A 16,440-nucleotide genomic window follows, 5' to 3' on the forward strand; every position below is an offset into this window, starting at 1 on the left:
ACGTCAACCTGCACATTCTACGTCATTCTTTTCTGATAAAAGATTCTATGCGTCACTACCCCACATTCTGGGAAAATGAACTAAACCACAAAAGGACATCATGGTGTACAAATTTCCTTTACGGAGACTGGCTTGTGTAATCTCTAACAACGTAATTACACGAACATCCCGCTGGGCACACACTGAATGAGTCAACGTTGTTTCCACGTCATTTCAATTCAATTAAACTAACGTGGAATAGACGTTGAATTGACATCTGTGCTCAGCAGGATACTTCTTGCCCTGGATTGCAGAGAACTGGATCTCTGGCCCTGTCTTGATAACCCGTTTCACTCCATTCTTTTCCATTGACGACATGGTTCTGTTCATTTGGGGAAAGCAGAACAACTACATTTGGAAAGACGCAGTTAAACAACAACTCGGACAAGAAGATAAAGCAGTATGTGTTTTATTACCAAAATGACAGTGGAAAATTGTGGTAGAGTCACTGCATTGACTGGTTGTCTTTCCCATTTCTAAGCACAAAGCCACTACAACAGAGCATGTTCCTACAGCGCCACTGTGACAGATAATCACACTGACGCAACAGTCCAACAACACACTGTAGTACTGATATAAAGTCAAATGAAAGACAAAGCCATTATCAGGACCGCTGTGAGGGGGTGTGACAAGTTATTTTCCCCTCACGCCCACTTCTGCCAAAGGTGAAAGAAGGAGAGCTCAATTTTCTACAGGGAGGCGTGCTTAAAGGCTAGCCTGGTCCCAGATGTGTCTGTGGTGTTTCAAATGGTCATTGGCAAGCCAAACAATGATGAGAGCACAAACAGGTCTGGAACCAGGCTACTTAAATGCTTCATGGGCGTGGAAAGTGAGCCGATACCTGAGCTCTGTGTAGTCAAGGCCCTTGAATGGCAAAAAGCTACTGTTACTTTAAGGCGCCTAAGGTTTTTTTGCTTAGAAATTCTCGGAGCACTTTGGTTTGTTCCTCCCCACACAAGACATGCCACCTCGACAGGCTACTTTTAGGAATATTTAAGCTATGGTTCTCTTTTCTGGTCAACACCTCAAAAATAAATCAAGACTCAAGACAAAATAACGCAAAAATGTCAAGGCTAACATCCAACTGGCCAAAAGTCATTCATTATAACTAAGACTAAAAAGACAACAAAACAACATCCTAAGCCACAGAGCCATCACAATTAAATCCAGTCCATTTTATATTTAAGAAATCAATTTATTTGTATTTGTTCGTCAAATCTCTGCATGTAATCAATTGTGCAAATGCTGTATAATTGTGTTTTTACAAGTCTTTCCCATAGTGTCCAGTTCCAGGAAAGTTAAATGGTAAGGATACCTTCATGGGAGAGTATCATTCACATAACACATAAGTGCACACACTTCAGCCAGTTCTCAAACTGAAAACACCTCAGGCCATTTACAGCAGGCCTGCATGCTAAAGTAGTTCTCTCTGGAGAATTCCACATCAAATCTGACAGGCAGAACTGGCCCCCCCAAAAAATCCACTCTGCCAAATTGACATGTTAAGCTATCAACAAAAAAAAACATAATTTAGGATAAAGGGTTGATAAAACAACACCATTAGAACAATTCATCACCATGTGTTGCAAAGAAGTTTCAATTAACAGTACGTCCTTTAAAAATAAAATACAAAAGCCTTCATTGTAAACAAAGATATAAATAGGAGATCCAGTTTGTGATGGTGAGGAGGAGGAGGGGGGATGAGTGTCTTCCCTTCCCCTCTCTGTCACCTGAGGTCCAGCACGGTTGTTTTCAAGTCCTTTATAACAACATGCCTACAGATCTGAAATTAGAAAAGCCTCGTTTAACTGTTCAGGTCAACTCACCGTGGAGAAGCACAACTAACAATAGAAGGAAATGTGAACACATACAAGCTCTATTCGTGACAGTGCTGAGTGCTGGGAGGATGTCTGTGTGTATGACTTACGCTGAAGAGAGGCGGGTCCTTGGAGTGTGGGTGAAAGCCCTTCAGTCTACAGCGGGCTACCTCCCCCATGCCAGAGCTGGTGAGTCTGAACACCCCCGTACTGCAAAACACAGATCACAGACACAGGCCTCGACTTAGAGAACCAGATAGAGATGTTGAGTATAGAACTGACACGACTCATTGTTCCACGTCACAGAGAATCATCATGTCGGTTCTACATCACGCATTTCTAACTCCCTGGAACATTTCTCGTTACTGAGTAAACTATTTGAATACCGTCCACATTGCATGTCTTAGTGGATTGGTTTTCTTTAGCGTTAGCATCAGCAGGCCTACTCATTCTAGTGGACAGGGACAGAGACTCACTCGTTGTGTTTGGGCGAGCAGACGATGGCGATGGCTTCAGGCAGCATGAGCTGGTAGGAGCCGTGTGTATGCAGGTCTACACTGGACAGGAAAGCCGTCTGGGTGGGGTGGGTCTAAGGGCAGAGGAGAAGAGAGCAACCAGCAGAAGAGATAATGGAACTACGTCAAAAAGGTCATTTTCTGTTAGGTGAATTACATTTGATATTTACAGAATAGGTTTATTCCCCAAAAATCGCTGGAACTCCAAATGTAGGATATTAATTTGATCACTCTTTTGTTACTGCACAGCAGGAAATGCAGAATTGTAGTGTATTTGAGTTTTTAAAAGGCTTCTAAATTTTGTAATTTACACCTGATTTGCCATAACGAAACATGCTAAATGCAACCATTTTCCTGCTGTAGCAAACTGGCTCAAATTAAGATCCTACATCTGTACATTTCACTGTGTCCCACCCCTGAACAACTCCCATGTTAGGGGATGTAAACCATAAATCCAAGGTTTATATTGAAGGGGTACAGAATCTACAGTGCATTCTCTGAAGGTGACTGGCAGGGCTATGAATAACTGTGACATCTGAACCAGAGGGCCTGGTTTCTATGGTGATATTATGCAAATAAAAGCTCAGCCTCTGCTAATCTCTCCCCAGCACAGCCAGAAGAGGACTGGCCACCCATCAGAGCATGGTTCCTCTCTAGGTTTCTTCCTAGGTTCCTGCCTTTCTAAGGAGTTTTTCCTAGCCAACATGCCTCTACATTGCTTTCTCTCTGGGGTTTAAGGCTGGGTTTCTATATAGGCACTTTATGACAACTGCTGTTGTAAAGATGGCTCTGTAAATATATGATTGGGGAGGGGTGATGTCCACTCACATGGATCCAGCCCAGAGTCAGTAGACTGTGGTGGTCCTGGAAACTGAAGAGCTCCTCTACATTCTCCATATCACAGTAGTCTGGGCCAGCTGACTGCTTGGGAACCACCACATGGGTCAGCAGAAACTCATTTTGAGTCTGGAAGAGACAAACACTTCCCATGAATACCCTCATATTGCATTAGAAGTGTATTTATAACAGCTTATGAGCTAATGCATTACAAATGCACAACAGTTGCTAATAACGGTTCATAAGTCTGGTGGCACTGAAGTACTGTTATTGCTATTTTGCAGGATTGGGCACACCCACCAACACACAGCAATCTGGAGCAGGCACTTACATCATAAGATAGCAAATAATGTTCGAAGTACAAGCGACTTCAAATACTATTCTTGAACTTTGAACACCTTACATTGGCAACCTCCCTCCTCGTTCACAGAACTATTGTTTGCAGATGACATGATTACAAATGGTGACTCCTGTTTTACGCTTAGACATAGTAAACTGGGATGTTTGACTTTCCCAAATAAACTGGCAGTTTGTCTACAAGATAAAAAGGGATAAATGTTTGCGTACAGTATATATTTGATGTAAGAGTCTTACCAGTTTTCCACAGAGGACCCCACATGTCTCTATGCCCCTGGCTGTGTTGCTGTCGGCGAGCAGCAAGAACTTGTAGGTCAGGTCTCTCGGAATGATGACCCGCCTCAGGCCCTCAACCAGTTGAGCTGTGTGGACGCGGACACACACACACACACACACACACACACACACACACACACACACACACACACACACACACACACACACACACACACACACACACACACACACACACACACACACACACACACACACACACACACACACACACACACACACACACACAGTAGAACTACAATAATAGGATGTCCAACCATGTGACTCATGCAGCACATATACAGACTACAAATACATCAACAGTTATTATACTAGCCAGCTAAAATATACACAGTAGCTGTTAATGTAACCCATTGTTGACTTCCCCATATTACCTCACTAATGGATTGTTTGAGTAACAACCATACGATCTAAAATATAGAGCCTAGATGTTCAATCGTAATGGAAGCAGGACACTCACTATGTACGCCAGCCAGTGTAGCTGCTGGCTTGCTGCTGGGGAGAGAAGGTTGATTGCGGTTTGGGTCGAGACGAACATGGTTCTTGGAGGAGTGGGACAGGCAGGACCCGTCCGTTTGTTCAGGCACTTTAGCGACCGCCTCGTCTCTGTGATTGGCCAGCTCCTGCCTGCGCAGTTGGTCCTCGAAGTGGCGGAACTGCTCCGCCTCCATCTGCATCCTGCGCAGCTGAGCCACCCTCAGTCTCTCCTGCTCTACCAGAGACGTCCTCTGCAGCTGCTGGCCGCAGCCATCCACCACCACAGCCTGGCTCTGCGCACACACACACACACACACACACACACACACACACACACACACACACACCACTCAATGTTCATACCATTTGTTGATATAGGTGATCTTACTCCAAAACACTTCTCATCACTTCAACTATAAACTTGCTGCATTGAAGTATTCCCATTCGTCAAAAAGTGACCCAAATAATATGAACAGGTGTTGCACACGAGCACAAACAGGGTATCCAGCCAGCCTCCAAAACAATCTGTCTGAATGTAATGAAGGGTTTGGGTGCTAAACCTTACCTGACTCATTAGATATGCTGCGTGTTCCTTGTTGAACTTCTCATGCAGGAGCTTCCTCAATTGATCTTTGCGTGGAAATGCGACATCTTGCAATTTCTGAGAATAACATCAACCAGATAAGCGGGACAAGGTCATGTGTGTGAGTGCAGGCTGGGAAACACTTTCTTCCATTAGCAGTGGGAATTTGCAGCTTAAACAGTCAGTCCAAGTGGGCTGAATCACTACTTTGAGAAAAGAAAAACGACTAGCCATTACACTACCATTTCAAAGCTCTTAATAGATTATAGTGTCGCTTCTACTGTTAGTCACCTGAAGGTCATCTACAGCCTTTTGTAGACTGGTGCTGTCCCTGAGCTGACCTTGGTTCGCTTACCATAAACATACCTCACTTAAATCAAAGCAGACCACTAAGTAGCCTATCACTCAGGCAGACAGGGCCCTCTCTCCATCCCACCACCCCATCTCTCTCCATCCCACCACCCCATCCCTCTCCATCCCACCACCCCATCCCTCCCTCCATCCCTCCCTCCATCCATCCCACCACCCCATCCCTCTCTATCCCTCCCTCCCTCCATCCATCCCACCCCTCTCTCCATCCCACCACCCCATCCCTCTCTATCCCTCCCTCCATCCATCCCACCCCTCTCTCCATCCCACCACCCCATCCCTCCCTCCCTCCATCCATCCCACCCCTCTCTCCATCCCACCACCCCATCCCTCTCTATCCCTCCCTCCATCCATCCCACCCCTCTCTCCATCCCACCCCCCCATCCCTCTCTATCCCTCCCCCCATCCATCCCACCCCTCTCTCCATCCCACCACCCCCTCCCTCTCTCTCCCTCCCTCCATCCATCCCACCCCTCTCCATCCCACCACCCCATCCCTCTCCATCCATCCCATCCCTCTCTCCATCCCACCACCCCATCCCTCTCTATCCCTCCCTCCATCCATCCCACCCCTCTCTCCATCCCACCACCCCATGCCTCTATCCCTCCATCCATCCCATCCCACCCCTCCCTCCCTCCCTCCATCCATCCCATCCCTCTCTCCATCCCACCACCCCATCCCTCTCTATCCCTCCCTCCATCCATCCCACCCCTCTCTATCCCTCCCTCCCTCCATCCATCCCACCCCTCTCTCCATCCATCCCACCCCTCTCTCCATCCCACCACCCCATCCCTCTCTATCCCTCCCTCCATCCCTTCACTCCTCTCTCCATCCCTCCAGCTAAGTTAATGAGCTCTCTGCAGGTCTGAGCACCACGGGGATCCCCCAACACAGCAGGCCAAGGGTTAAGCACCACGGGGGTCCCCCCCAACACAGCAGGCCAAGGGTTAAGCACCACAGGGGTCCCCCCACACACAGCAGGCCAAGGGTTTAGCACCACGGGGGTCTCCCCCAACACAGCAGGCCAAGGGTTAAGCACCACGGGGGTCCCCCCCAACACAGCAGGCCAAGGGTTTAGCACCACGGGGGTCCCCCCCCAACACAGCAGGCCAAGGGTTAAGCACCACGGGGGTCCCCCCCAACACAGCAGGCCAAGGGTTTAGCACCACAGGGGTCTCCCCCAACACAGCAGGCCAAGGGTTTACCTTCATTATCACCTGCTTCTCTGGCACGCTGCACTCCCGGTAGTCTCGATGGCTGGGGAGTTTCTCTACAAACAGACTGACACAACAGAGAGATGGTTAGACAGATTATAGTTTATGAAGACTTATTTTTACTGCTACTACTACTACTGCTGCTACTATTGTTAATCCTGTACCCTAGTCACTTCACCCTACTAGGTATATATCGACCTCAATTACCTTGTACCCCCACGCATTGATATGGTACTGCTACTGTCTGTATATAGCATCATTCTTGTGTATTTTATTCCTTGTGTTACCATTATTATTATTATTATTATTATTATTGCATCGTGGGAAAGGGCTCGTAAGTAAGCATTTCACAGTAAAGTCTACACCGGTTGTATTCAGTGCATTTAACGAATACATTTTTATTTGTATTATTCATCAATCAAGTACTTGAACTGCCATTAGTACATTGGACATAGGCATGTTAGTATTCCACTATCACAGGCCCTAAACTAGTCTGCAACAATTGTCAATTGTCAATTCAACATCTATTCCACGTTGGTTCAATGTAATTTAATTGAAATGACGTGGAAACAACGTTGAATCAACCAATGTGTGCCCAGCGGGCACTCTCTCTCCTCACGTGATGAACTTGTTGTAGAGGACGTAGGCGTTCTCCAAGCTGCCCTCCTCCAGGTACACGGCGGCCATGCGCTCCATCTCCACGCCGGACCGGAAGTAGCGGCGTGGCGTGATCTCCTCGTTGATCTCCACACTGCAGCCCATCTTGCTGAGGGCCAGCACGCGCTCCGCCGCCGTCAAGCTCACGTCGGTGTGGTCCGGTTCGGCCGCCAGCTTCTTCTGTTGGGGGTCAAAGGTTACCCGGGTCGGAGTTCAAAGTGTAACACAGGCCAACTTAGCAGTCAATGTAACCACAAGCGTCAGAGTATAGAAGAACATAATACATGTCCTTGTGGTAGTTTAGCATTTTCCTTCCACTGGATAAGGTTAGGATTTGACTAAGCATGGAGAGGACGGCCCTGTCAGCACAAGCACACCTCTTTCTACAGCTCAGGGCCCAAAACAACACATTTATCACTAACATTGCATCAGAACAGTGTCTACATGGGCAGAAAACCCCTAAGGCTAACAGCCTGACACAGCAACACTATCACCCCTAGCAGCAGTACTACTGTCATCAACTGAAATGCCAACGGCTAGGATCAGCATGAGCCGTCTCCCTCAGCAACCTCCCAGCCCTCTCCAAGCGGTCACATGACCAGGCAACATCAGCACTGTCATCTCTCACTAGGTCAGGTCAGCCAAAACAGGCGGGGGATGGAGGGGGCTGATCGAAAGCATTCATAGGTAGAACGGACGGCGCTATGCTAGTACACACTACCCTGATCAGCCCACCCCCACACTAATGAAAACATTACAGTACACACGGGACACTGCTGCCTCAGAGTTCTTTAAGGTTACTATTGACGTGGGAGTCTTATCAAGACTCCACTGGACTCTGCAGGGGGTAGTGACGAAGACTACGGGGGAAATGATTGTACTCTCGATGAAGGATCAGATTAAGACATCCTTTCGGCAGCGACAGTTGAAGCAGGCAGGAGTTCTCTCTCTTTGGAGGGCTCGATGATAGCATCTCCTTTGTCTAATCATCTATTCATGAGCAGAGGAAGTGTAAAGAGGCAAACATCCGCTCCATCCCATTCTCCCACCCCAGGATGGAGGGATGGCCCTGAATGGAGAGATGAGTCTGACAGAGCAGCTGAATACTAATGGGAGTGAGTCAGGGGAAACCGTTGGTGTGGATCCCCAGCCCACTAACCCATTCACTCTACAGAAGAAATCAATGCAGCCCACCCACACCCTTATCACCCCCTTCTACACAGAGGACGCCCATTCACTCCAGCTTTCCACCCACCTTCATATACTCAACTTGATCCCTACATTTCCTAAAGACAAGTGAACTCAAGCCCATCAACCTTACTCACCTCCCACCCACCCCACTCCACACACAGCCCATCACTCCCCCATCACCTCCCACCTCACACACAGCCCATCATCTCCCACTCCACACACAGCCCATCACCTCCCACCTCACATACAGCCCATCACTCCCCCCGTCACCTCCCACCTCTCACACTCCACACAAAGCCCATCACCTCCCACCTCACACACAGCCCATCACTCCCCCGTCATCTCCCACTCCACACACAGCCCATCACCTCCCACCTCACATACAGCCCATCACTCCCCCCGTCACCTCCCACCTCTCCCACTCCACACACAGCCCATCACTCCCCCCCGTCACCTCCCACCTCTCACACTCCACACAAAGCCCATCACTCCCCCGTCACCTCCCACCTCACACACAGCCCATCACTCCCCCCGTCACCTCCCACCTCACACACAGCCCATCACTCCCCCGTCACCTCCCACCTCACACACAGCCCATCACTCCCCCCGTCACCTCCCACCTCTCCCACTCCACACACAGCCCATCACTCCCCCCGTCACCTCCCACCTCTCCCACTCCACACACAGCCCATCACTCCCCCGTCACCTCCCACCTCTCCCACTCCACACACAGCCCATCACCCCCCCGTCACCTCCCACCTCTCCCACTCCACACACAGCCCATCACCAGCCCCGTCACCTCCCACCTCTCCCACTCCACACACAGCCCATCACCAGCCCCGTCACCTCCCACCTAACCCACATCTCTCCCCACTTTACCTCTAACCCCTTAAGGGGTGCACACTAGGTTCAGTTTGCGCCTAGCAGAACTCGGCTATGTGAAGTGAACGTATGTGCCTCGCATACTCCCTTAAAAGACAGTCGCTTGAAAAATTAGAAAAGCGCGGCAATAGTACTGTTTGTCCCTCTTGAGACGCCGTAGCCAGTTAACACTTCCTCAAAAATGTACTCAAATCTGTAATTAATTGACGTTCGTTCCGAAGAGGTTTCAGTAATTTTACAGCTAAGCTGTTTGTTGCAGTATTTCACAATGGAAAAAATGTGCATGAAAGAGAGTCGTCTCTCATTGAATGACAACAAACACTTATTTGAAGAATCCCTACTGTTGACCAATCACCACACTTCAGAATGCCTCAACAAACAAAGAAAAAATTTGGAGCATGAACAGCCGGAAAGAACCCTTTCTGAAGACCAAAGGGAACAAAAACATCACAAAATGTCATCATAATACATGCACGAAATGTTTAGGATGGGAAGCATACGGACGCATGTACCCCCGACTAACAAGACTCACCAGTGTGCTGAAGCTGAAGCCTTGCTCCATGGTGTCTTTAGACTGCAGGATCACAGGCTCCAATCTTCCCAAATGTGTCCACCTGTCATCTCCTGAGATGAAAGCCCACTGGAGAGGAGAGGAGAGAAATCTTAGCTCGGCTAATGGCCATGACTCTGTTGTGTAATGATGGCCGTGTGGTCGATCAGGTTCCCTCTCACTGAGAGATCGAGACATTAATGTTGTCCACAGAGACAGCTTACCCTTGGTAGGAGTTGATAAATTGATCAAGCTCTTGACTTAGAACACGACTTGCATTACAGTATGTAGTATTTTCAGCCAACAAGGATTTCTGTTGTTTCATAGCACGAGTCTCCAAGAGCAGCTGCTCAATCTTATTCTTACAGGTTCTTCAAAATAGAGTAACATACTTTAATGGCCTCCAAGAAAAGGTGGCATACTGTTGCTATGACAGCTTGTAACCAGGGAGCAAAATAGGGAGATTCATGGACATATTCTGCTGAGATTAAATCCTTTATCTATCACTATGATACTGCAACCGAATTGAAAGCAAGATGTTGCAATAAATCCAAACCCTTTCCATTTGTCAGTGACATTCTGGTTGATGCTGCCATGGAAACCCATCGTGTACAGTACACAATAGCAGCATGGTGTGAAATCTAGGTGTAATTAACACTGCCCAAGGCTGACTGCAATGTGAAAAAAAAGACTTCAAGTCAGTTCCTGTAAAATGTGTATATTTCTGCAGTTAACACGTGTATTTGATACAAAAATTTGATTTGAATTCTGAATTATTCCCCTAATTCATTTTCACGCCAACAAAGAAACGTGAAAATAAATGGCAAACAAGTCTCTTATAATCCAAAGTGTGCCCCAAATAGAAAAATTGACCCCTGTACTGAAAATAAAGAGTTTAGTTGAAGTCCAGACTCCAGAGAGTCTGATCAAAATGTCTCTTGTCTATCCTGTCATAAGCACTCATCATTCATGTGTGGAGTGTTTGCCAAGCTTTGGATTCCTACTTTCTCTTCAAGAAGCAGTAATGAATGCTCAAGCAGATGGGAACAACATTCACTGATTCAAATAGGATTTTTTTAACCAAATAGAATTACAGGAGACTTGACAGGCTTCAGTCACTAGCAGACAGGGTTGAATATTTTCCCAGTATTTTACAAATGTTCCATCCCTAGAATAAATCACTTTTCTCCCAGGTAATCCAGTAACACTGGAAGAGTCATTCAAAAGCATATACTGTAAATAGGCCCTTGTCTGGATTTGATTAGAGCTTTGATTGAAAATTCAAGTCTGATGCTACCTGCGCCTAATGAGCCATACATTACATACATTTTATGAGCCCTACATTAAAGACATGTAATGAGCCCAAAAAAGGCCAAATGACTGTGTTGTTATCCAATACACATACAGTACCAGTCAACATGACACACCAACTCATTCAAGGGTTTCTTTATTTTTACTATTTTCTACATTGTAGAATAATAGTGAAGAAATCAAAACTATGAAATAACACACGTGGAATCATATTGTAAACAAAAATTGTTAAACAAATCAAAAAATATATTTGATATATATATATAATCAAAGCAGCCACCCTTTGCCTAGATGACAGTTCTATATATTTTTGTGACGTGCGGTAACTCTTTGTGATTCTAAATCAATAGTTGTTTAGTGGTCCAAAAATGTTGGTAACATTAACTTGCTTGACCATGCTATAGGTCATGTAACTGTACATGCAATATGCTTTGTGGACTTCACTAGACAGAGGTTGCTATCTAGTTTTGTGATCAAACCAAAAAGGTGTGGTTGACTTTATTCTGCCACTGTGTCTTATTGTCTCTGCCTTTAGACCTTTAAATCATGGTCGCAAGGGATATCATTTAAAAGGTTATAACGTAACTATCACAACACAAATGTTATAATATGTCTTTTCTTTTGGCTTCCCCAGTGATTTACCCACACACCGCTACTGCATTCCCATCATTAATTAGCTAAATATAAGGCTAATACGGCATTGAACACATTCCCTGAAAAAAGGTAGGCTAGAACATCTATATATCAATCTAGAACAGGATTATCTATTTTGGATGAAATTTCAATGGAATTGACGAAGAGAGAGAAAGACTGAGACTGCTCGGCGTGCACTGATTTAAAGCAACAATAGTCGAGAAATGTTTTAAAAGTTTTTTTAAAATATATATATCTTTACAAAAAGAAAAAATAAGGTGACCCCTGAAAGTTAGATGGGTAAATTCGACATGCATTTGGTCTTTATATTATAGACTATGCTGCAGCAAATGTAGGCCTACCTGTCACAAGAAAAAAGGGTACCATGATGAGATAGATCTACATACATTGTGAACTACGCTCCAATCTGATATGGTCTGTCCCCACCCTGAGCGTTGATGATTCATCATGCAGAGACCGTAGAGAAGCCAGATTTAGACATTGCATATAATTTAAACAGTTCCATTTCACTCCATGCTGTTTATATAAATAATTTTATAGAATTTACCGGGTTTCTCACAGTTATTTATCCCGGGAAAAGGGAGTGGTTTTAGGTGGTAAATCCCGGTAACCATGTTCCCGCCATTCAACCCTACTAGCAGATTATGAATACAGCATGATATTGATTTGGCTTTCTAACTACAAACCCAATCAGGAAACTAAGGTGTACTACTCTTAGTGCTATTGTTGACAGTAATTTCTGTACTGTTTTCTGTGGTACGGTACAGTAACGACAACAAACCAACATAATGAAGTGTTGCTTGAGAATGGAAAGGCATTGAAAGCTAAAAGTTATTTTACAACTTACCTAAAAATGACATGTCAATATTCCAGGGAACTACTGAACACATTTGATTGAAATGCCCTATTAACATTGCCCTACTAAGGGACTTCGCAATCATGAGTCTTTCCTTCAAAATGCACCATTCAAAAATGGTAGGCATTTTTTAAAATATGACTTGCAAACAGTGCAGATTCAGGAACCCCCCCCCCCCCAAAAAAAATACAAATGAATGTGGTTGCATTGTAGGCAGTCTACTGTATGAGTCACAGTACTATCATTTGGATAAATTGTCCATTAAACCAGTATCTAATATCCATTATAACGTTATCTTAAATTATTTTAATAACAAACATCAGTGAATTTATAGATATAGCGTATGTAAGTAAGTATTCTCTGAAACAAAATAAAACAGTTGAAAACAGTGTAACTTCCGCTCTCTCAACTGTGTTTCCTGTATTCTTTGGTAAACTGATGCACCTGTCACTAGCCGTTACAGTAGTACAACGTCCTCTTTTGATAGCCATGTGTATCAAAATAAATGTACATTTTTAAATCACACCCTACATGTCAACGCTAGGAACGTGTCTCATCAACAACATTGTATCTGTACAATGGCGTCGATCATCCCTTGAGCTACAGTGAACTTGTAATTTCAGATTCCATGTTGCAACCTCATGTTTGTGATTTAAAATAAATTCCTGGACATTTCACAGCTTTCACAGCAACATCAGGAGATTTAAGAGGGGGGCTTATGAATGAGACTAACTTAATCAAACTACTGCGTGTAAATTCAGGAAAATAATAGAAGCTATTTGATTTAAACAGCTTAACGTGCAGTAAACTGATCAACCATGTAAATAGGTGAAAACGCTTACCAGTGTATTTACCCGCGTCTAATGCCCATACTCGTGTGTCTCTGTCGTCACGTGGCACATGCTAGAATTGAGTGCGAAAACAGGCGTCAATAAATCACTGTTCTCTTATCCAAACCTCGCCGATTTAGCTTTTATACAGTAACCTACTTCATGAAGTCATTGTTCAAAAAGAAAAAGGATAGAAAGAGCGACAGTTTACCAGCGATAAAATGGCTGAAAGCGGTCTTTCAAATCCAATGTCCAATAAGGCGAGAGAGATTGTTATCCAGTCCACCTACTATAGCATCGGCGATGTGGTGTTGGTGGTGGTGGCAGCAGCGGCGGTCTCTATGAAGTGATGTGTGGAGGGGAATCCAGTCCACTGGTGGACAAAAGAGAAAATGCTCTACAGTTGCGACACATGCGGCATCATTTGCATCCTATAATTTACAAGAATATTCATGCATCCTGTAATTAAAAAAAAGATTGTTCATGGTGCACACCACAGATGCGTTTGTCTTGACACATTGCATATTAAAGTGGGGAAAATTATAAATAAAAAAATCTAAAGGCTGCCCAACAAGAAGATATTTCGATGGAAGCCCATTCAGCTACCCACATTTATTTGAATGTGGAAGCTATTTAAAAATGTTCGAGATGCACTCTTAACATTTCGTGATACTAAGCCTTGCCTCGCAGCGAAACATTTCACTGGCTTACTTAAACAAATGTGGTTTCTAATGACAATTGAGATGTACAAACTATGGCATAAGGAGACGACATGCGGATAAGAGGCAATCTGTAATTTCGATTAAGACAATGAGCGAGCTTGGACAAACGTATAACTATTTGTTCAGCACTTTTGAAATGTACAGCGACAGAATTCATAATATGGGCCGTACTTAGTGTTCTCCCTGTACACCAAGTCAGAACAGTAGGCAAAATGAAGAGGTGAAAATAGACCAAATTATTAGGGTGTTTCACATGGGCTACTAACAGCTTACTACACAACGTACACTTAGTATTGTTTTCAGTATACAGTATACATTGGGGCGGCTGCTTAGCCTAGTGGTTAGAGCGTTGGACTAGTAACTGAAAGGTTGCAAGTTTGAATCCCCAAGCTGACAAGGTAGAACGTCAGTGATATTCAGGCCGTAGCTCTAGAAAGAGGCCCGAGTTCCAGATTTATAATTCTGAGTTGGATGAAAGTTCAAAATGCATTTTCCCAGTCGTAGCTTGTTTTTTCCCCGAGGTCCCAGTTGTCTTGAACTCACTAAAGTCCGATTTTGCAGTTCCGAGTTAACGGTTGTTTTGAGCTTCATTGACAGCATGGCCAACGTTGAATGTTTATCATTTTAAACTAGGAAAAGAGACCCTTAATCATAGACTTGGAACCACACAGTCACTCCACTGAATAGCAGGTTGATTGCTTTGCAATGCTTGCAGTTAGCCACTGAATCCTTCCAAACCACTCATTGTTGAATTTGTGATGTCCAAGTTGTTGTGTAATGTTTATGTCCATTAGCCGATGAGCACCAATATGTTTTATCTACACTTTCTCTTCATTACTTCCCTTCACATGACAAGGATAAAAAGGATTTGTCAGTAGATTTTCGATTCATGATGACTGCTAGCTAAGATTTTGAAAGTATGATGTTAATATGATCAGCCCAATCAAATATGCTGTAGATATAACGTGATTTGAAGTTGTTTTATCTGTGGCCAATGACCTTGAGCCTTCTTGGATGGGTACTTCTAATGTAACTCTATGGCAGTACCCAAGGGGCTTTAATTTTCGAGCTCTACCCTTAGACTTGGCGGTGACGTAGTGTCCCCATGAGTGACAGAACACTGAGCCAATCACGGCGCACCACTCCGTATTTTCTGATGGCTTGCCCCTCCACCACAGAAAGCACTGAGCTAGGCTGAAACATTTTTTTTGAGCTGTCTTACTCAAGAAAACAAAAAAGAGACCATGTTTGTATGTAGCTTTATTAACTCAATTCTATATATTTTTTTTTTTACATTGTTTGCAAACTGATATGTGACACAATGCCAAAATAACATGCATTTTAAAAACATTTTTAAATGTGGGCGCCACTGACCAAATCAGGTGAACTAGTTCAGGGCTAAAACAAAATTGTAAAACATCTAGGGTTCCCCGACGAGAGGTTTGACGCATAGAAAAACTAGCTAGATATATATGATGTATACAGACGTATGTATATCATCTGTGTAGGCCTTTGCATCTGTAATTAAAAAGTTACTCATACAGTATGTCATCACTATTGTGTTGATGTATTAATTCCAGTCAATAATTTTGGATTGATAAGGTCTAGAACATAAAACAAAATTTGATCACATTCACATGATCTCTTAACACAAATAAATAAGCCTATTTTAGGCTATAAAATGCAGTACATAGCTTAGGCTATGAATACATGATGTTACCGCTTCGTTTCCACTGGCCAGAGTGGGTCAGAGCGCAGAGGGTTTCTCTAGCCTACCTGCAGCTGTGGTTGTTATCGGTAGGCTATAGCTGATCAGATTAATTGTGGACGAGTTGACAATGCTTGAGGCAAAGCAGTCTAAACAACCGTACTTTGTCCCTCATTTTCAACACAACGTGGATAGATGGAAATCACCACATAATGCTACAAATGAAAAGAGATTGCAGAGGCCAGTATGCTGCAAATACTGCTTCCAAAATAAGTTGTTTTTACTGCAGTAATTTTGCCGTGTAATTGGAGATACAGTGCAGTATAACTGCAATAGCAGTAGTAGGCCTACACCAAGTTATTCCACAATTACTGGGTTCAAAATACCACAGTAGACTGCAGTTAGGCCTTAACACAAAGTGCTTACCCACAATTGTTGCCTGGTCTTGTTAAAATTGGCATCGCAATAGCTTTCAACTGTAGCCTAATACGGTTTGTGTAGGCAAACGTATCTTCCTGAAAAGGTCCTTAGACACACCTAAAAATAAAAAAAGTGACGTTCTATGGTAATGACTCAA

At 44.3% G+C, this 16,440-nt stretch overlaps 1 protein-coding gene across 5 annotated transcripts; it reads right to left on the reverse strand.

Moving 5' to 3' along the window:
* Positions 1-432: 432 nt before the first annotated feature.
* LOC118363412 (AMSH-like protease) lies at positions 433-16,432 on the reverse strand. 5 transcript variants are annotated; one of them, XM_052491720.1, is made up of 13 exons: positions 16,290-16,432; positions 13,724-13,806; positions 13,446-13,506; positions 9,765-9,872; positions 7,122-7,339; positions 6,494-6,569; positions 4,902-4,997; positions 4,320-4,629; positions 3,803-3,927; positions 3,200-3,337; positions 2,333-2,445; positions 1,967-2,066; positions 433-1,822 (listed from the first exon to the last, which is right to left on the reverse strand). In XM_052491720.1, exons 4-13 carry the CDS (start codon positions 9,792-9,794, stop codon positions 1,766-1,768), a joined length of 1,263 nt encoding a protein of 420 aa, XP_052347680.1. In that variant the 5' UTR covers positions 9,795-9,872; positions 13,446-13,506; positions 13,724-13,806; positions 16,290-16,432; the 3' UTR covers positions 433-1,765. The 5 variants fall into 5 exon arrangements, with proteins under 5 accessions (XP_052347680.1, XP_052347683.1, XP_052347679.1 ...); XM_052491723.1 differs by having other exon boundaries at positions 7,122-7,336; positions 13,645-13,806; XM_052491719.1 differs by having other exon boundaries at positions 13,645-13,806.
* Between the last annotated feature and the right edge of the window lie 8 nt (positions 16,433-16,440).

This window comes from Oncorhynchus keta, chromosome 3 (assembly GCF_023373465.1).
Source record: "Oncorhynchus keta strain PuntledgeMale-10-30-2019 chromosome 3, Oket_V2, whole genome shotgun sequence".
Taxonomy (NCBI): Eukaryota; Metazoa; Chordata; class Actinopteri; order Salmoniformes; family Salmonidae; genus Oncorhynchus; species Oncorhynchus keta.